The 16014-nt window shown below is 54.1% G+C and overlaps 1 protein-coding gene across 3 annotated transcripts in view; it reads left to right on the top strand.

Annotated features, from left to right (window-relative positions):
* PDE9A (phosphodiesterase 9A) overlaps positions 1-16014 on the top strand; it is a 90610-nt gene that overhangs the window by 23160 nt on the left and 51436 nt on the right. For 2 of the 3 annotated variants that reach the window (XM_045852614.1, XM_045852615.1), the window contains exons 2-4: positions 139-290; positions 1550-1627; positions 7477-7520. In XM_045852614.1, coding sequence (XP_045708570.1) covers positions 139-290; positions 1550-1627; positions 7477-7520 — 274 coding nt within the window. The remainder of the gene's footprint in view (positions 1-138; positions 291-1549; positions 1628-7476; positions 7521-16014) is intronic. The other variant, XM_045852616.1, reaches the window with a different exon arrangement.

Genomic DNA, 16014 nt, shown 5'->3' with positions numbered 1-16014 from the left:
GTGGTTGCTGGGGGTCATGGCCTGCAACCCAGGCATGTACCCTGACTGGGAATCGAACCTTCAACACTTTGGTTTGCAGCCCGTGCTCAATCCACTGAGCTACGCCAGCCAGGGCTTATTTTATTTCTTTTTTAAAAGAAACCCTCGGACTCTGACATCAGCACGGACACTGGCCACCCCGCTCCGCCGCTCCTCACGGCCCGTCCCTCTGTCTTGCAGGTGGTCTTCAGCAAGTACTGCAACTCCAGCGACATCATGGACCTCTTCTGCATCGCCACCGGCCTGCCGAGGTGAGTGGCGCGGCCTCGGCCTGCCGCGAGGCACCCTTCTGCCTCCGTGTCTTCCCCTTCGCCTCGACAGGGAGGCACCCGGGGAGGGCGGGTCGCCCGGGGAGGAGGGAAGGGAGGGGTGAGAGGAGTGGGAGGCCCACGGGCCCACCTCGCTACAGAACCCTGGCGGTTTCAGCCACAGCCCGCCCACAGGCGCCTGCAGGCACCGCTGTGCCCGCAAGGAGGGAGCCGTTGGGCGGAGTTAGGCAGCCGGCACCACTGAGAGTTTGCTTTTTCTTTCGTTTGTTCATTTGATTTTGCAGAAGGGATGAAGGGGGGTGGCCATGTCTGGCTTCGGCCCCCCGTCCCCAAATGGTCCAGCAGGTGTCTCCTGTCTCAGGGGGTGGGTCATAGCAGATCCGTATTTGGGGAAGGACCGACTTCTGAAATGAGTCGAAAAGGCCAGTGCTCTGCCTGATGGAACCGTCAGAATTCCATGAGAGTTATCTTCCCACATCCACAGTGCGTTAGAGCAAGTGCGTCTTCCTGTGGCGGCTTTTTGATTGCGAAGCAACCCAGAGTCGCTTGGGCATGACAACTGCCTTTAAAGTCAGAATCTGGGTCAACAAGGTGGCCGGGAAGCACCATGGGAGGCTGTCAGAGACCCGTGAGAAAGGGGGTCTGGAGCTGAAATGACAGCAAACGGCAGGCACTTTGCAGCGGCAAAAGTAGCCCAGAGATGGGGCATCCCTCACGAGCCCTGTGCTAGGAAATACACACATGCTGTTCTCCAGGACGACCCCAAGATTTGAGTGCCTCCCCCCGCATTGCACAGATTTCACAAACACACAGCCGAAGAGCAGGCAGCGCCCCCCCCTGGGGTGAGGGGCTGCGGGAAGGCCCACCTTACCCACCCGCAGCTGCTCCGTGGGAGAAGCCGTGCCCGTGTAGGTGGGCTTCACCCAAAGGGGCGAAGGGGGGAGGCAGAGCGAATCCATCACGAGCCGATACAGTGTTTCTTTCCATTCTACCCCAGTTTCACGTAACCTTCCAGCTCAGTAAATTAGACTTTCAGGTTCCCGTTGGAAGTTCCTTGCAAGTCTATGAAGCATTAGGACTGCCCAGCCTTCTGCTTTATCCACAAACAGAGCCTCGGGCCTGAAGGGTGAGCCCCTGGCCTTGGGTTTCCGGGCTCCCATCTTGCTCGAGGCCCCTTCGAGGGTACATGCGCCCCAGGGAGACCGTCCTGGGGGGAGGCGCTGACACGGCGTGTCTTCCAGGAACACGACCATCTCCCTGCTGACCACGGACGACGCCATGGTCTCCATCGACCCCACCATGCCCGCAAATTCCGAACGGTAAGCGGCCGGCGGCTTTCGCCCCATCCTGCCTCCTCTGTCGTGTCTCTGACATGTCTCCCCGCCCACACGAGGATCTCTGCGGCGGTTTTCATAATTTACTGCTGGAGAAGTCTGAATTCAAGCTGGAGGTGGGAGGGTGGGGGTGGGAGGGGCGGGGAAGGGGTCTTCATTCCGAGGCTTCCTGGCCGAGATGGTAACACCTGCAGTGCGCCAGGGCTCCGCACCCGGTTCCCAGCAAGCGCTCCGGGAGCTCGGATCGGTGTTATCACCACTTCACAGATGGGGAAACTGAGGCACGGGGGGGACAGAGTGATGAGTAGTGGAACCAGGCTGGGGGACCCTATATTCACCACCACCCCCTGTCCACCTCAGAAAGGGGAGCAGGACATCCGCTGACCAGCGCCCCCGGGGGACAGTTTCCCCAGTGGAACGAATCCTGGTGTTGATGAAGTCCCGCCCGAAGAACTCCTCTCTGCACTGGGGAGGGGAGGGAGCCCTGGCTAGGAGGTGAAGGGGAGGGCCTGGGCGGGGGTCAGCCGTGAACACATTTGTGGCTGTAAGTCCAGGTGGTAAAGCCCAGCTGTGTGTGGCCAGAGGAGAAAAGGACAAGGACTCAGAGCCATGGCCACTCCACCCCTGGCCGGCCCTTCTGCCCAGCAGCCTGCCGAGTCCCCAGCGGTCCCCCCTCCACCCCGGCAGCTGGGCGAGGCAGGGTTTAAACAGCATTCTCCGCAGGGAACAGGAGTGTGACAGGGGTTGGGGAGCCGCTTGGGTCCCCAGTCCATGTCTTCTGGTCCTAAGAGACCGGTGTTAGTCCGGACCTCGGGATGTCCCATCAACAGGGAGCCGTGCCAGCTTTTCTGAGCCCGCAGGACAAAGCCTGTGCCCAGCAGCCCCTCCGACACTCAGCAGCTGGTGGGCTCGCAGCTGCTTCGTGGCAGCTTGGAAATATTGGGGCTCCCCATGGTCGGGGCCTTAGGGCCTCCCCTGCAGGCTCACCCCACCCCGAGTACGTGCACACTTGGGCGCCCAGGGATGGACACCTGCTTCGCTTCCCCCCGCCCACAGGAGCCAGCCTTTCCGCCACCCCACTAGGCTGGGTGCAGATCCCCCACTAGGCTGGGTGCAGACCCCCCCAAGCCCAGGCGAGGGTGCCGTCCCCCTGAGGAAAGAGAACAGCCGAGGCTCTGGGGCAGGGAGCAGGCCAATTAGCACCCTGGGGTGAGGGGAGAGCAAAGCCCTAGGGGACTGTGGCCAGCACTGGCCTTCCCCATGTACCCGGACGCCTCAGCCAGGCCTCCTGCGGCCGCAGTGCCCATCAGCCCCCCTGACTTCACCCATCAGGAGCTTCTGCCCCCCAGTGATGGGCTCCGGGCTCCCCGGACGGAGTGCTGCTAATTGGCTCCAAAGCCGTTTCTCTGCAGTCTGTCTATTCAGACTCGGTCACTCCTTGTCACTGGTTTGGTACTTAATTCTATGTCAGTACTTCTCGGTGGGGGCGAGGGGGCCACCTGGTCAGGTCTGGAGACACTGTGGCTGTCACAAGCAGGCGTCCAGTGCGAGGAGGTCAAGGTACACCCTGCCCAGCACGGCCCCACCACAGAAACGGGCTGCCCAGCGTCCATGGTCAGAGGCGGGGAACCCTGGTCCGTGAGGTCTCCACCACCTTCTCTTCACAGAGCTGTTGGCCATCGCCGAAGGTCGCCAGCGTCTGCGCAGTGCTGGTCAGCACCCCCAGGTTGGGGAGGGGGGTGGCTTGTGGCAGCAGAATGCCCCTCCCTGCCCTCTCACGCCCACCAGGTTCTGACCCTCCAGGTCTGGGCCCATAGTCAGCGTTTCTGCAGGTTTCCAGGTGACAGTGAGGGTGTCGGTTGGGACCCCAGCAGAACCCCTCCTCTGACCTCTGTGCTTCCCACCACCCTCAGCCCCTCGCCTTCTCCCCACATTGGAGATGTGACCTTTCCCGCCTGGGGACCTGCCGCCTCCCCTGGACTTGCCCCGTCTCTGTCTGCTTCACACCCTCGCCTGGGACAGGTGGCGCCCGCCCTCAGAGGTGTCCCCAGCTGGCCCATCTTCCCCAGAGTCACGTCCGAGCGGCCCCCCGCATGGCCTCCCTGTCCCCTTCCTCCCTCTCTCCTGCCCCATCGCTGTGGGGGGTCCTCTCCCTTCTAAACACACAGCATTAACTCGTCCAGCATTATAAACGCATAATGTTCAGCCCCGGCTGCCGGTTGAAACCACCAGGGAGCGAGGACCAATTAACCGGGAATTTGTGAGGGGTTTTTAAAGCTCCCCATGCAGCCCAGCTGAGAACCACTGATAGAAAGTGTGGAAGCCCTGAGGGGTGACCCTCGACCCCAGGCTGGTGCTCAGCCCGCCGGTAGCCGGAGCTGCCCGTGTCTGCAGACAGACGCACGGGCCCTTCCCTTCTAGGAGACGTGCAGGGTTCACTTTGTTTCTTCTCAGCAGCGACGGCCAGGTCAAGGGCGCCGTGAGTCAGGCTGTGTGTGTCCCTCGAGCTTCCTCTGCTGTTGAAGACATTTTCAGCCTCTCGGCTTGGCCTTTTCACCTCCCTGCCCCCCAGCCTCAGGCTCGGGACCCACCTGGTGGGAAGGGCTGGGTGCCAGTGCCAGCATCGCCCCCCATCTCCCGCTCACAGGGTGAGCAGTTCGTGATGTCATCCCCAAATGCCAAGGGCTCTTGCCTGATCAGACGCGGGGACCCCGGGGGTCCCATCTCTTCTGTCTGAACGCTGTGGCTCATTGCAAACCAGACACCGTGACCTTCTGGGTCTTCCTTTGAAACGCGTCCGGCCTCAATGCCTTCCTCAGCCGGCTGCCCCCCAGCGTGTACCGTCACTTCGGGTCCCGGCTCCCCACACACAGACTCCGGGCTTGTGCCTCCGGTTACCCCGCGGTTGAGTCCTACCTGCCTTCCGGGAAAATTGGCCCCCAGCACAGCCTTTCTGTACTGTGCCCCAGCGGGGCATTCTCCAGGCTGCATTAGCTGCAGGAGGTCATCCACTCCTCTGTCAGAGTGGCCCGAGTCCTCCTCGAAACACCGGTGCCCACATACACGACCGCATCAGGGCCCACCGCCGCCACCAGGACACTCGCCTTCCCTCCGCAGACACCTGAGTGCCCGCCGGCAGCTCCATGCCCAGCTGCTCCTCTTCCCCGGGCAGGCAGGCGAGAACCCGCCGAGGGCCCCCTCCCGCCCCAGGCCCCTGGCTGTTCCCTTCGGTCAGAGAAGGTCCAGACCAGCATTGTGACTCGCCTGCAGCCTGCTGGCGCCAGTCGGGGGCTCTGGTTTCTAGCAGCGGGCTGAGTGGCTTCCGTCTCTCGGGGAGCTGGTTAGACCGGCGACGGATTACCCAGCAACGCTGATCCCTGGCGACCAGCGAGTACAAAGAGACACTTCCCAGTGTTGTCCCGACAACGCTCGGAGGAACCTTGAGCCGCTCGTCCCCATGGTCATTTCTGGACGGGGACCGTTCTGGACCCCCTGGTCGCCAGCCCACCAAGGTGTTGCTTCTGGACAACGCCACCCCGTCCATTTCTGCAGCAGTGGCTTCAAGGCCTCCTCCGAGGAGAGAAACAGACGCTCACAGGGCATGAGAAGAACTGGGGCGTGGAGAGAGGAGGGGTCCAGAGGGCCACAGCCCGTGTGCCCTCGCACAAGCCCTCCTTTGGTTTCCCGGTCCAGCCAAGGTGTCACATGTGCAGCGTTCTGGTGGACGAGGAGCTGTGCGCCCATGAAGGTGGCGTGCTCGGTCGTCCCCCAGCCTGGGAGACGGGCCCCCTGGGTCCCGGCGGGGCGCCTTCCCCACTCAGCGTATTTGAAAAGAGGGCGCCCAGGCGGTAGTGTTTTCAAAACAAACACTGTAGACGTTCAAGGCCAGTGGATCCTGAGAGTAGCCTGCATCGGTTTGGTTGCTGAGGAAGAGCGAGACGAGAGGCTGCTGGTGGTAGATGAGCCAGGAGCCGATTCGGTCCTGGCAGCCCCGCTGTTCCAAGTCAGGATGGGGGTCAGGAAGCCCGGAGGAATCTCGGGGAGCCCGCAAGGCAACGCCGGCATCTGTGGGTCACGAGCCTGGAAGGTCCCTGTGGCCGCTTGGCACGTTCGGGCTCACTGCCCGGCCCCACGCCCACTGTCGCTTCAGTCACCAGTTCAGGTTCCCATCCCCCAGGTCACCCACGAGAGGTTCTCCTCTGCACGCTTTCGCGCGACTGCGATGGCTCTGCGGGGAGTGTCAGAGTCCGTTCGGGATTGTGTGGTGATGGAAGGACCCCTGCCTGAGTCCGCCCCTGAGTCCTGTCCGTGGGGCGTCTGTCCTCAGCCAGGACACCCGTCTCTGTCCCTCCCCACCCCCATCCCTGTGTGGAGCCAGCCTTGTTCCCCACGGCATCCCTCCAGGTCATCTTTAAGCACTGAGTGACCCTCCCCGGGACAGCTAGTGCAGCATCTGTCCCCTGTGGAGACGGCCCACAGCGTTTCCGTGCCAGCCTTCCAGACCATGGCCAGACACGTCCTTTCAGTCTGCACGCGAACGTGGAGGGCAGTCCCGGGAGGACGGCAGCGTGTTTGTCGTGCTCGCCTTTCCATCACCGGGACCTGCTCACGGGGAGCCCTCGGGGAGCCAGTCACCGAGGGGAGGAGTGACCCAGTGAGTGTGGGGAGCCAATGACCTCCGCAGATGTCCGCGTGCACTGACCCTTTGTCCGTTCCCAACTTCACGTGCTGCGACTGCAGATTGCTGTCACGAGCCGTGGAGTCTGCTCTGGCTCCCGGCGACCCCGTGAGTGCGTGGCAGCCACACCGCCTGGTGCTCAGCAGGCCTGGCTCGCTCCTGTGGACTCGGCCTCCGGCTCCTTCCCTGGACTCCGTCCATGTTATCTCTGGTCTCTGTCTGTCCCCGCTGCCTCCGATTTCCTCAGCAGCACTGCCTCTTCCTGAGGGCCCCGCCCCCTTGCCATGTGCCCGACATGGGACAGCTTCAGCTTTGTCTCCAGCCACAGCTCAGGCTGCATCTGCCCCCACATCCACAGAGGGTTCTGTACCTTCAACTCTGGTTGGGGTCACTAGCTTGCCTTCCCCAGGGCCGTGGCAGGCCACACTTGCACCAGCGACACTCATGAGAGTCCGCTTCCCTGGGCCTGGTGGCATTTTTCTTAAGGTTAGTCTTCCTTGCTTCCTTCTTTCCTTTTTTTTTTTTTTTTACTATTAATAGCTATTGCTTCTTTCCATCCTTTGCCTACTTCCCATTGGCTTAATTGTCTTTTCCCGTCCCTTTGCCAGAGGTCCTTGTACATCAGCGACTGACCTTTCATCGGTCTTGAATGTCACCGGTAGTCTCTCCCCATCCTGTCTGGGTCTCATGATTTCTGAGGTGGCATCGCCAAGATGCCAGTGTATTTTCAATGGAGCCCTTGGCCCCATCCTCGTGGCCCCCTCGGGAGATGCAGGCACCAGGAGAGGAGAGGACAGAGAGCACCCCCCGCATCCTGGTCAGCGGCTGGGGCGGACGTGGGCAGTTCTGGTGGAGTCCCCACCACCCCAGCTGGACGCCACGCCCGAGCAGCCACAGTGGCACTGAGGACAAGATTGGTGTCATTGGCCAAATAGGAACATGATAGGGAAGTTCATCATTTCACTCATCTGCTAGAACTATTTAGAATTCTTCTGAACGAAGAGCGTCAGCAGAACAGCCGAAGGAACTAATTTGAAAAAACATATACACACCTAATCCCCTGAATTCTAATTCACCCGGGAGCTTATCTCGGGGACCAGACGAGCCGCGCCCGACTTCGGCAGCCTCTCACGGTGCACTGTCTTCTCTCTTGCAGCACGCCCTACAAAGTGAGACCCGTGGCCGTCAAGCAGCTCTCCGGTAAGGCCCTGCCACCATCCTAACGATTAAAAGAAGAGCGGAAGGCTCCAGGCTGCCCGCGGGATGAATCTCTCTTAGTTGCGCATTAGCATGTAAAGCCCCCGCTCCTGCAGGCCCTAAAGCCATACGCAGCCGCAGAGACAACCTTACATACACTCTGCTCGTGACGACTGCTGAGGGACCCCCCACCCTCTCTCCGAGGACTGAGCAGACACTGGGCAATAGATAGCCCACTCGTGTCCTCCCGCGGGCCGAGCCCGGCCTGCCCGTTTAGACCGTGAGCCACAGAGGTGGGCCGTTTGCAGCCAGCCGCCCCCCTGGGATGTCTGTCAGTCAGTGGCGCTGCTGCTTTAAATTCCCATTTCCTCTTGGGCCTTCTCTCCCTGTCACTTACGTAAGCCTCATGCATAGGCCAACGCTCCTATTGGAGCGTGTATTTTGGTGAGCTTTGGAAAATGTAGACACCGCTGTAAGTAGCACCAAAATCAAGGCACACGGCATTTACATCACCTGGAAAAGGTCTCTCGTGCCCCCTCCCACTGACCCCCCCCATCAGCAACCCACCTGCTTTCCGACACCGTGGACGAGATTTATCTTTTGAAGGGAATCAGATAAAAGAAATCGCACACTGTGTGCTCGTCTCCCCTCGCCCGGGTGCTGCGCGTGTCAGTAGGTCAGTCCGTTTCACTGGGGAGGCTATTCCGTGGGGGGAAGGACCCCGGCTGGGTCATGCAGCCACCTGCGGAAGGGCGTCTGGGCTGTCCCCAGTCCGGGGCTTTCTGGACCGGGCTGCCGTGACAACGTGTGTGAGGACGCATGTTTTCCTCTCCATGGGACTGCTGGGTCGTACGGTGAAGCACACGTTTCACTTTATTTCTTAAAATCGCGTGTCGGTTTTTCCAAAGTGGCTGCACCAGTTTGCATTCCCACCCACACGGGGGGGGGGGCAGTTGTTCCACTCGCTCCCCAGCACTTGGTAGTAGCAGTCTTCATGTTACTCGTTCTAACGGTGTGCGGTGGAATTGCGTTAGGTGTCCATTCCTGTTTTCCTAGTGGTTAATGACAGTGAGTGTCTTTAAAGTATTTGCTGGTCATTCATAATCATTCTTCAGTGAAGTGTCTGTTCAAACCCTCCTGATTCGGTGCCGGTGGCGGCTGCTTCCCTCTTGTTGCTGAGCGGTGAGTGTTCCCAGTGTATCTGGGGGGCACCCCCTTTGTCGCCTGTGCATTATAATATTTTCTCCCAGCCTGCAGGTTGCCTTTTCGTTGTCTTATTAGTGTCTCTTAATTAATGATCAGCCATCTTAACCTTGGATTAGGCCTAAGTTATCAATTTATTCCTTTTTGGTTTGTGCTTTCTGTGTCCTACCTAAGAAATCTTAGTTTATTCCATAATTAGGAAGTTTTCTCCTATGTTTTCTTTTATAGTTTTCGCTTTTGCAGGTCTGTGACCCATTGCGAGTTCATTTTTGTGTGTGGTGTGAGGCGAGAGTGGAGGTCTCTTTTTCCCTTTCCAAATTGAATGTTCATGCAATTTTAATTTTTGTGAGCTTGACAGCGACAGAGCAGGATTTTGAAACCACCGGTAGCCTGCCAGGTGGTGCGCATGGGACGCTGAGGACTCTGGACCCGCCTCTTGTTTCTAAGGTGATGATGTTTACCCAGGAGCACTGGTGGCTTTACATCGCTTTTCTGCTTGCGCAGCTCTTCAGGGAAACAAGTCAGGCCCTGGCTGGTGAGGCTCAGTGGGCTGGGGCGTCGTCCCGTAAACCAGAAGGTCTGTGGTTCGATTCCCAGTCAGGGCACATGCCTGCGTTCCAGGTTCGGTGCCCAGCCGGGGTGCGTGCGAGAGGCACCCCGCCCACGTCTCCCGCATCGATGTTTCCCTTCCTCTCTCTCCCCCTTCCTACCCCTCGGCCTGACATCAGTCAGCATGTCCTCGGGTGGGGGTTCAAAAAGAAAACAGTTCCGTTCTCTGGAGAGTACATTTAGAATAGAAAATGAATTTTAGCTTTTTCTACTGCAAAAATGCTGTCGAACATAAAAAGCTTATTAATCCCTTGACTTCATCATAAGTTTTTTCACATCATCGTTAACTAAACCCTGTGCTTTTTAGGGATTTCACCTGTTTTCCCCTGACGTGCCTGTTCCGTCCCCGCAGACAGCCCAGGTCCCCACGTAGCCACCCGTCGTTCCGTCTCCCCAGGCTCCTCCTCCGCTCTCACGGGTTCTCAGACTTTCCTTGCTGTCAGGAACTCGGCATTCTTGAGAAGCCTGTATGGAGTGTGTCCCCCATTCTGGCCTTGTGGGTCCAGCCCACCTTCAAATGGGAGAGGAAAGACCCGAGGTTCATGTTCTCTATGCAAACACCCATTCCCTCCAGAGCGTTTGTTGAAAAGACGATCCTTTTCCACATCGAATTGTCCTGACACCTTTGTCAAAAATCAGTTGACTGTGTATGTACGAGTCTTCCTCAGGACTCGCCGTTCTGTTGCATTAACCTCCATGTCTGTCCTTAGAGCGATGTCACGCCATCTTGATTACTGTAGATTTATACAGTGAGTCTTTTTTTTAAGATTTTATTTATTTATTTTTAGAGAGGGAAGGGAGGGAGGGACAAAGAGAGAGAGAGAGAAACATCAATGTGCGGTTGCTGGGGGCCGTGGCCTGCAACCCAGGCATGTGCCCTGACTGGGAATCGAACCTTCAACACTTTGGTTCGCAGCCCGAGCTCAATCCACTGAGCTACGCCAGCCAGGGCTTATGTAGTAAGTCTTGGATTCAGGAAATGCAAGTCCAGGCATTTCTCTTCTTTTTCAGAAATGTTTTGCTTATTCCAAGTTCCTTTTATTTACAAATGAATTTTAGAATCAGTCTGTCAGTTGCCTCCAAAAGAAAAGTCTATTGGGATTTTGATGGAAATTGGATAAATATATAGGATTAAATTTGGGAAGAATTACTGTCTTAATGTTCAGTCTTCTGACCCATGCCTATGGGGTATCTTTCATGTAGGTTTCTTTTAATGTCTCTCAATAGTATGCCATAGTTGTCAGTGTGAAGTTCTTAACATGTTGATACATTTATTACTAAGTATTTTATATTTTTAATGCTATTGTCAGTGGATTTTTGAATTTTAATTTCTTATCATTTTTGGTGTATAGAAACATAATTGCTATCGTGTATTGACCTAGCTAAACTATCACTTGTTAGGTCTAGTACCTTTTTATGGATTTCCTGATTTTTTTACCTCTGCCTGTAGAGAATTGCTTCTTGCTCTTACATCTGGATGCTTTCTATTTCTTTCTCTTGCCTTACTGTACTCGCTAGGATGTCTGGCCCATAGACGGCTGGAAGGTGTGAGAGCAGAGATCCTTGCTCAGCACTCAGTGGCCGAGAGAACGTGTGGAGTCTTCCAACAACAATTATGACTTTCGCTGTAATTTTCTTTAGATGTCCTTTATCAGGTTGAGAGCTTTTCTTCTTTCTATTCCTAATTTATTTGAGAGTCTTCATTATAAATTGGTGTTGAATTTTGTCAAATGCTTTTTCTGCCTCTACTGAGAGAATCATGTGGGGGTTTTTTTTTCCCTCCGTCCTATGAATAGTGAATTTAACTGATAGGTTTTTACATCATTAAACTAATCTTACATTCCTAGTACAAACTCCATTTAGCCATGGTATGTTTCCTGTTTGTTCTGGATTCAATTTGCAGATATTGTGTGAAGTTTATGAGGGATATTGGTCCACAGTTTTTTTCTTACGATGTTCGCCTGGCCTCGTACAGTGAACCAGGGAGTGTTCCCAGGCCTCCTCATGTTTTTTCTGGGACAGTTTTTTAAAATATATATTTTATTGATTATGCTATTACAACTGTCCCAATTTTTCTCCCTTTGCCCCCCTCTAGCCAGTACCCCCCTTCCCTCCAGCAGTCCCGCCCCTTAGTTCATGTCCATGGTCGTGCATGTAAGTCCTTGGGCTTCACATTTCCTGTACTATTCTTACCCTCCCCCTGTGTACTCTGTACCTACCAATGTATGCTTCTCATTCCCGGTACCTTTTCTCCCATCCTCCCCCTTCCTCCTCCCTGCTGATCTCCATTTGATCTCCATTTGATCTCCATTTCTGTGATCCAAATGATCTCCATTTCTGTGATTCTCTTCCTGTTCTGGTTGTTTGCTTGGTTTGTTTTTTTAGATTCAGTTTTTGATCATTGTGAATTTGTTGCCAGTTTAATGTTCATAGTTATGATCCTCTTTTTCTTAAGTAAGTCCCTTTAACCATTTCATATAGTAATGGTTCAGCGATGATGAACTCCTTTAACTTGACCTTATCTGGGAAGCATTTTATCTGCCTTCCATTCTAAATATTAGCCTCGCTGGATAGAGGAATCTTGGATGCAGGTCCTTGCCTTCCATGACTTTGAATACTTCTTGCCAGTCCCTTCTAGCCTGCAAAGTTTCTTTTGAGAAATCAGCTGACAGTCTTATAGGAACTCCTTTGTAAGTGACGGTCTCCTTTTTTCTTGTTGCTTTTAACATTCTCTTTATCTTTAACCTTTGGCACTTTAATTATGATGTGTCTTGGTGTGGTCCTCTTTGGGTCCATCTTCTTTGGGACTCTGTACTTCTGGGAGACAGCTTCCTCCCACACAGCAGCCTTGTCCCCTGTCTGAGCTCTTCTCCACACAGAGCCACAAAGTGGTAACACAGGTTGTCTCGCCCTGGCAATTACCTGAGTCTCCGCCCCATCCAACTTAAATGGCGCACTTTTCTACAATAGGCCACACTGCTAAGACAGGGAGTCAAAGCAGCTCTATCTAATACACAGAAACAAACACAGAGAGGCTGCCAAATTGAGGAGACAAAGGAATATGGCGCAAATGAAAGAACAGAACAAAACCGCAGAAAAAGAATGAGAGACAAGCAATTTTTCTGGGAGAGTTTGTATAGAGTTGGCCCTATTTCTACCTTAAGAGCTTAATAGAATACCCAGTGAACCCATCTGTGCTTGGAGTTTCTTTGAGGGAAGGTTTTAAATTTTGAGTTCAATTTCTTTTTAATTTTAGAGAGAAGAAAAAACAGGGAGAAAGAGAGGGAGAGAAACAGTGATGTGTGAGAGAAACACCAGTCAGTTGCCTTGGCCTGCAACACAGACATGTGCTCTGACCGGGTATCAGAACCCAGGACTTTCCGCTTTGCCGGACAGTGTTCAACAGCTGAGACACGCCGGTCAGGGTGATTTCTTTAATGGACAGGTGTACTCAGGTTTTGTACTTGTTTGGGAATTCATTTTAAGAGATTGTGTTCCTTTCATCTAAGAATTTATTGGCATGACAGAGTTTGAAATATGTCCTTGTGATCTGTCTTGTGTCCACAGGATTATAATGAAATCCTTGCTTTCATTCAAGATATTAGTAATTTATATTATCTTTCTTTTAAGTTAATCAGTCTAAGTAGACATTTATAAGCTTTATCGATTTCTTTTTCAAAGAGCCAGCTTTGGGTTTCATTGGTTTTCTCTATTTATTTTCCTGTGTCATTGATTTCCCCTCTTACCTTTTTTTTAAAGATTTTATTTATTTATTTTTTAGAGAGGGAAGGGAGGGAGAAAGAGAGAGAGAGAGAGAGAAACATCAATGTGTGGTTCCTGGGGGTCATGGCCTGCAACCCAGGCATGTACCCTAACTGGGAATCGAACCTGCGACACTTTGGTTCGCAGCCCACGCTCAATCCACTCTCTTACCTTTTTTATTCCCTTCCTTCTAATTTGCTCCAGGGTTAATCTGCTGTTCTCCTTCTATCTAATAAAAGTGGAAGCTTACTTCAATCACTGATTTTAGATCCTCCTTTTTTAAAGTTATTTTATTGTTGTTCAGTTACAGTTGTCTGCATATTCCCCCACCACTCCCCGCCACCCCAGCCAAACCCACCTCCCTCCCTTGCTCCCACCCTTCCCCTCCTTTTTTATAAAATTTAAAACTACAGATCTCCCTCTGTGCATCCTTTAGCTGCATCTCATAAATTCTGGCATGCTGTGTTTTCAGTTGTACTCAGTTCAGAATATTTTCTAATTTACCCTGTAGTTCCTTCTATACTCTGTTTACTATTTAGAAGTATACTATGACATTTTCAGATATTTGGGTATTTTCCAGTTACCTTTCTGCTGTTGGTTTCTATTAATTCTGTTGTGATCAAAAGTAAACCCTGTATAACTTAGGTCTTTCTTTTAAATTTTTTGAGATACACGGCATATCGTGGTGACTGCCTGTTCTGCTGTTAGGTCAAGTTCATTGATAGTGTGGTTTCAGCGTCCTACACCTTCACTAATTTTTGTCTATTTGTTCTACCGATTGCTGAAAGATGAGCTTGAAATATCCACTATATCATGGATGTGTTTCTTTTCCCAGTTCTCTCTGTTGTGGCTTCATGCAGTTTCAATCTCTGTTTTTGTGCACACACTTATTTAGGGTTGTGGTGTCTTCCTGATGGATCTACGCCTCTATCCTGACGGAATTTGCCCCTTACCCTCGGTACTCACTATTCCTTGTTTTACAGTGCTGTTTGTCTCACGTAAACATGGCCACTCCCAGCTTCCTTATGCGCAGGGCTCACGTGTTGTATCCCTCCCCATCTTTTTACTTCTAGTGTATCTGCGTCTTTACATTTGAACTGGATTTCTGACGGGCAGCTTTTATCGATGCTGGCAATTCCAGTTTTTAACTGGAGTTTTTCACCATTTACATTAAAGGCAATTACCCATACGGTTGAGTTTAAATCTACTGCCTGGCTATTCATTTTTCTGCCTGTCTCATTCATCCTTTTTTGGTATTTTTCTCTTTTCCTACGCCTTTTGGATAGTGAGGATTTCTTTTTTTTTTTAAAGATTTTATTTATTTTTAGAGAGGGAAGGGAAGAAGAGAGAGAGAGAGAGAGAAACATCAATGTGCAATTGCTAGAGGTCATGGCCTGCAACCCAGGCATGTACCCTGACGGGAATCGAACCTGCGACACTTTGGTTCGCAGCCCAAGCTCAATCCACTGAGCTATGCCAGCCAGGGGGATAGTGAGGATTTCTTCGTTCCGTTTTTTCTCCACTCTCAGTTTGTGACCTACACTCCATTACTGTGTTTCTTCGTGGCTGCTCTTGGTTTTACGTTACGGATCCTCGGTCGTCACAGTCTCTGTGCTCTCAGCAGCGTAAGCGCCTGACCGCTGTGCGCGTCCTGTCCCCCACCCCGTTCTCCGTGCCGCTTGCTTCTGCCTTCACGGAGAAGCTCGTGAGACACTGCTGGCGCTTTTGCTTTCTCCACTCAGGGATGCTTGTCTTCATCTCTTTGCATGGATCCGGGTTTGCATTTTTTGCCATACTGTTGGTCGTCTGGGTCTTGTTTCCCTCATTAAAAGAGCGCAGGCTCTGCCCTGGCAGCAGCTGGGTCGCTCGCCAGTCAGTCTGATGCCTCTGGGACGTGGTCTCAAGGTTGCCCGGACGGTTGTGGAGGAAGCTCAGTCCTGCTGCTGAGGCATGACCCCTCCCACCCTGGGTCATCACTGGACGCTAGGCCGCTCCCCAGGCGTCCTCCACTCTGGCTACTGGGAGCTTGAACATTTGGACGTGAGGTCCGGGGGATGCTGGGGGCAGATCACAGGTAACAGTGCGGTCCATGTAGAGGCCACACCAGAAGGGGGAGGGGGAGGCCGTGGAGGTGGTGAGGAGTGGTCAGATCCTGGCGTCTTGTGAAGGGAGAGTCAAGGTTATTTCCCGAGTAGAAGAGACACAGGGAAGACCGACGAGTCAGAGAAGCCTCCGGGGTCCGGCCTGAGCCACTGAAAGAGTGGAGTGACACCCCGTCCCCGTGAGGGTGGCGCTGAGGGGGGCGCAGGTACGGAGAGGGGAGTGGAGCCCGGTTTGGGACGTGTTGGACGTGGTTTGGCTGTTGAAAGTCAATGTTGAGGAGACGTGTTGAGAGGAGCCTGGAGCTCCCCCCCCCCAGCTGGGGGTGTGACACGGGGGTGGGACATGTGTGTGGCTGTGCGGCTGGGTGAGCTCACCCAGGAGGGGGGAGGGAGCAGGAGGGGCTACAGGCTGAGCCCTGAGACCCGAGGACGGAATTCCAGAAGAAGGAAGAGGGCACTGGCCACTTGGCGCCACCCAGGACGCAGGGCCAGGGGCTGGGAAGCCCCCGAGTGAGGGGCGGACGACACAGGGATGGGCTCCGGGGAGCGAAGACTGGAGGCCCCGCCGCCATCCACGTGCAGAAACGTACCAGACTGTCCCGGGGGGAAGAATGGAGGGGATTCTGTATCACTCTGGAGCCCAGCGAGGACCAGTGGGAGACGGACTGGGGGCCCCTTAAGGGAAGGAACTTAACGGAAGCCAGAGCCAGTGTGAGTGGCTCTGGCTGTCTTGAGGACTGAGTTCTGCCCGCGTAGGACTTGGGGTGAAGGGCTGGGTTCCACGTCCTCATGGGGCCCCCATAGGTGGCTGAGCCGGAGGG

Source organism: Phyllostomus hastatus, unplaced genomic scaffold, assembly GCF_019186645.2.
Source record: "Phyllostomus hastatus isolate PE091 unplaced genomic scaffold, TTU_PhHast_1.1 phas_contig_948, whole genome shotgun sequence".
NCBI classification, from domain to species: Eukaryota; Metazoa; Chordata; class Mammalia; order Chiroptera; family Phyllostomidae; genus Phyllostomus; species Phyllostomus hastatus.
This window is presented reverse-complemented; position numbering and strand designations above follow the sequence as displayed.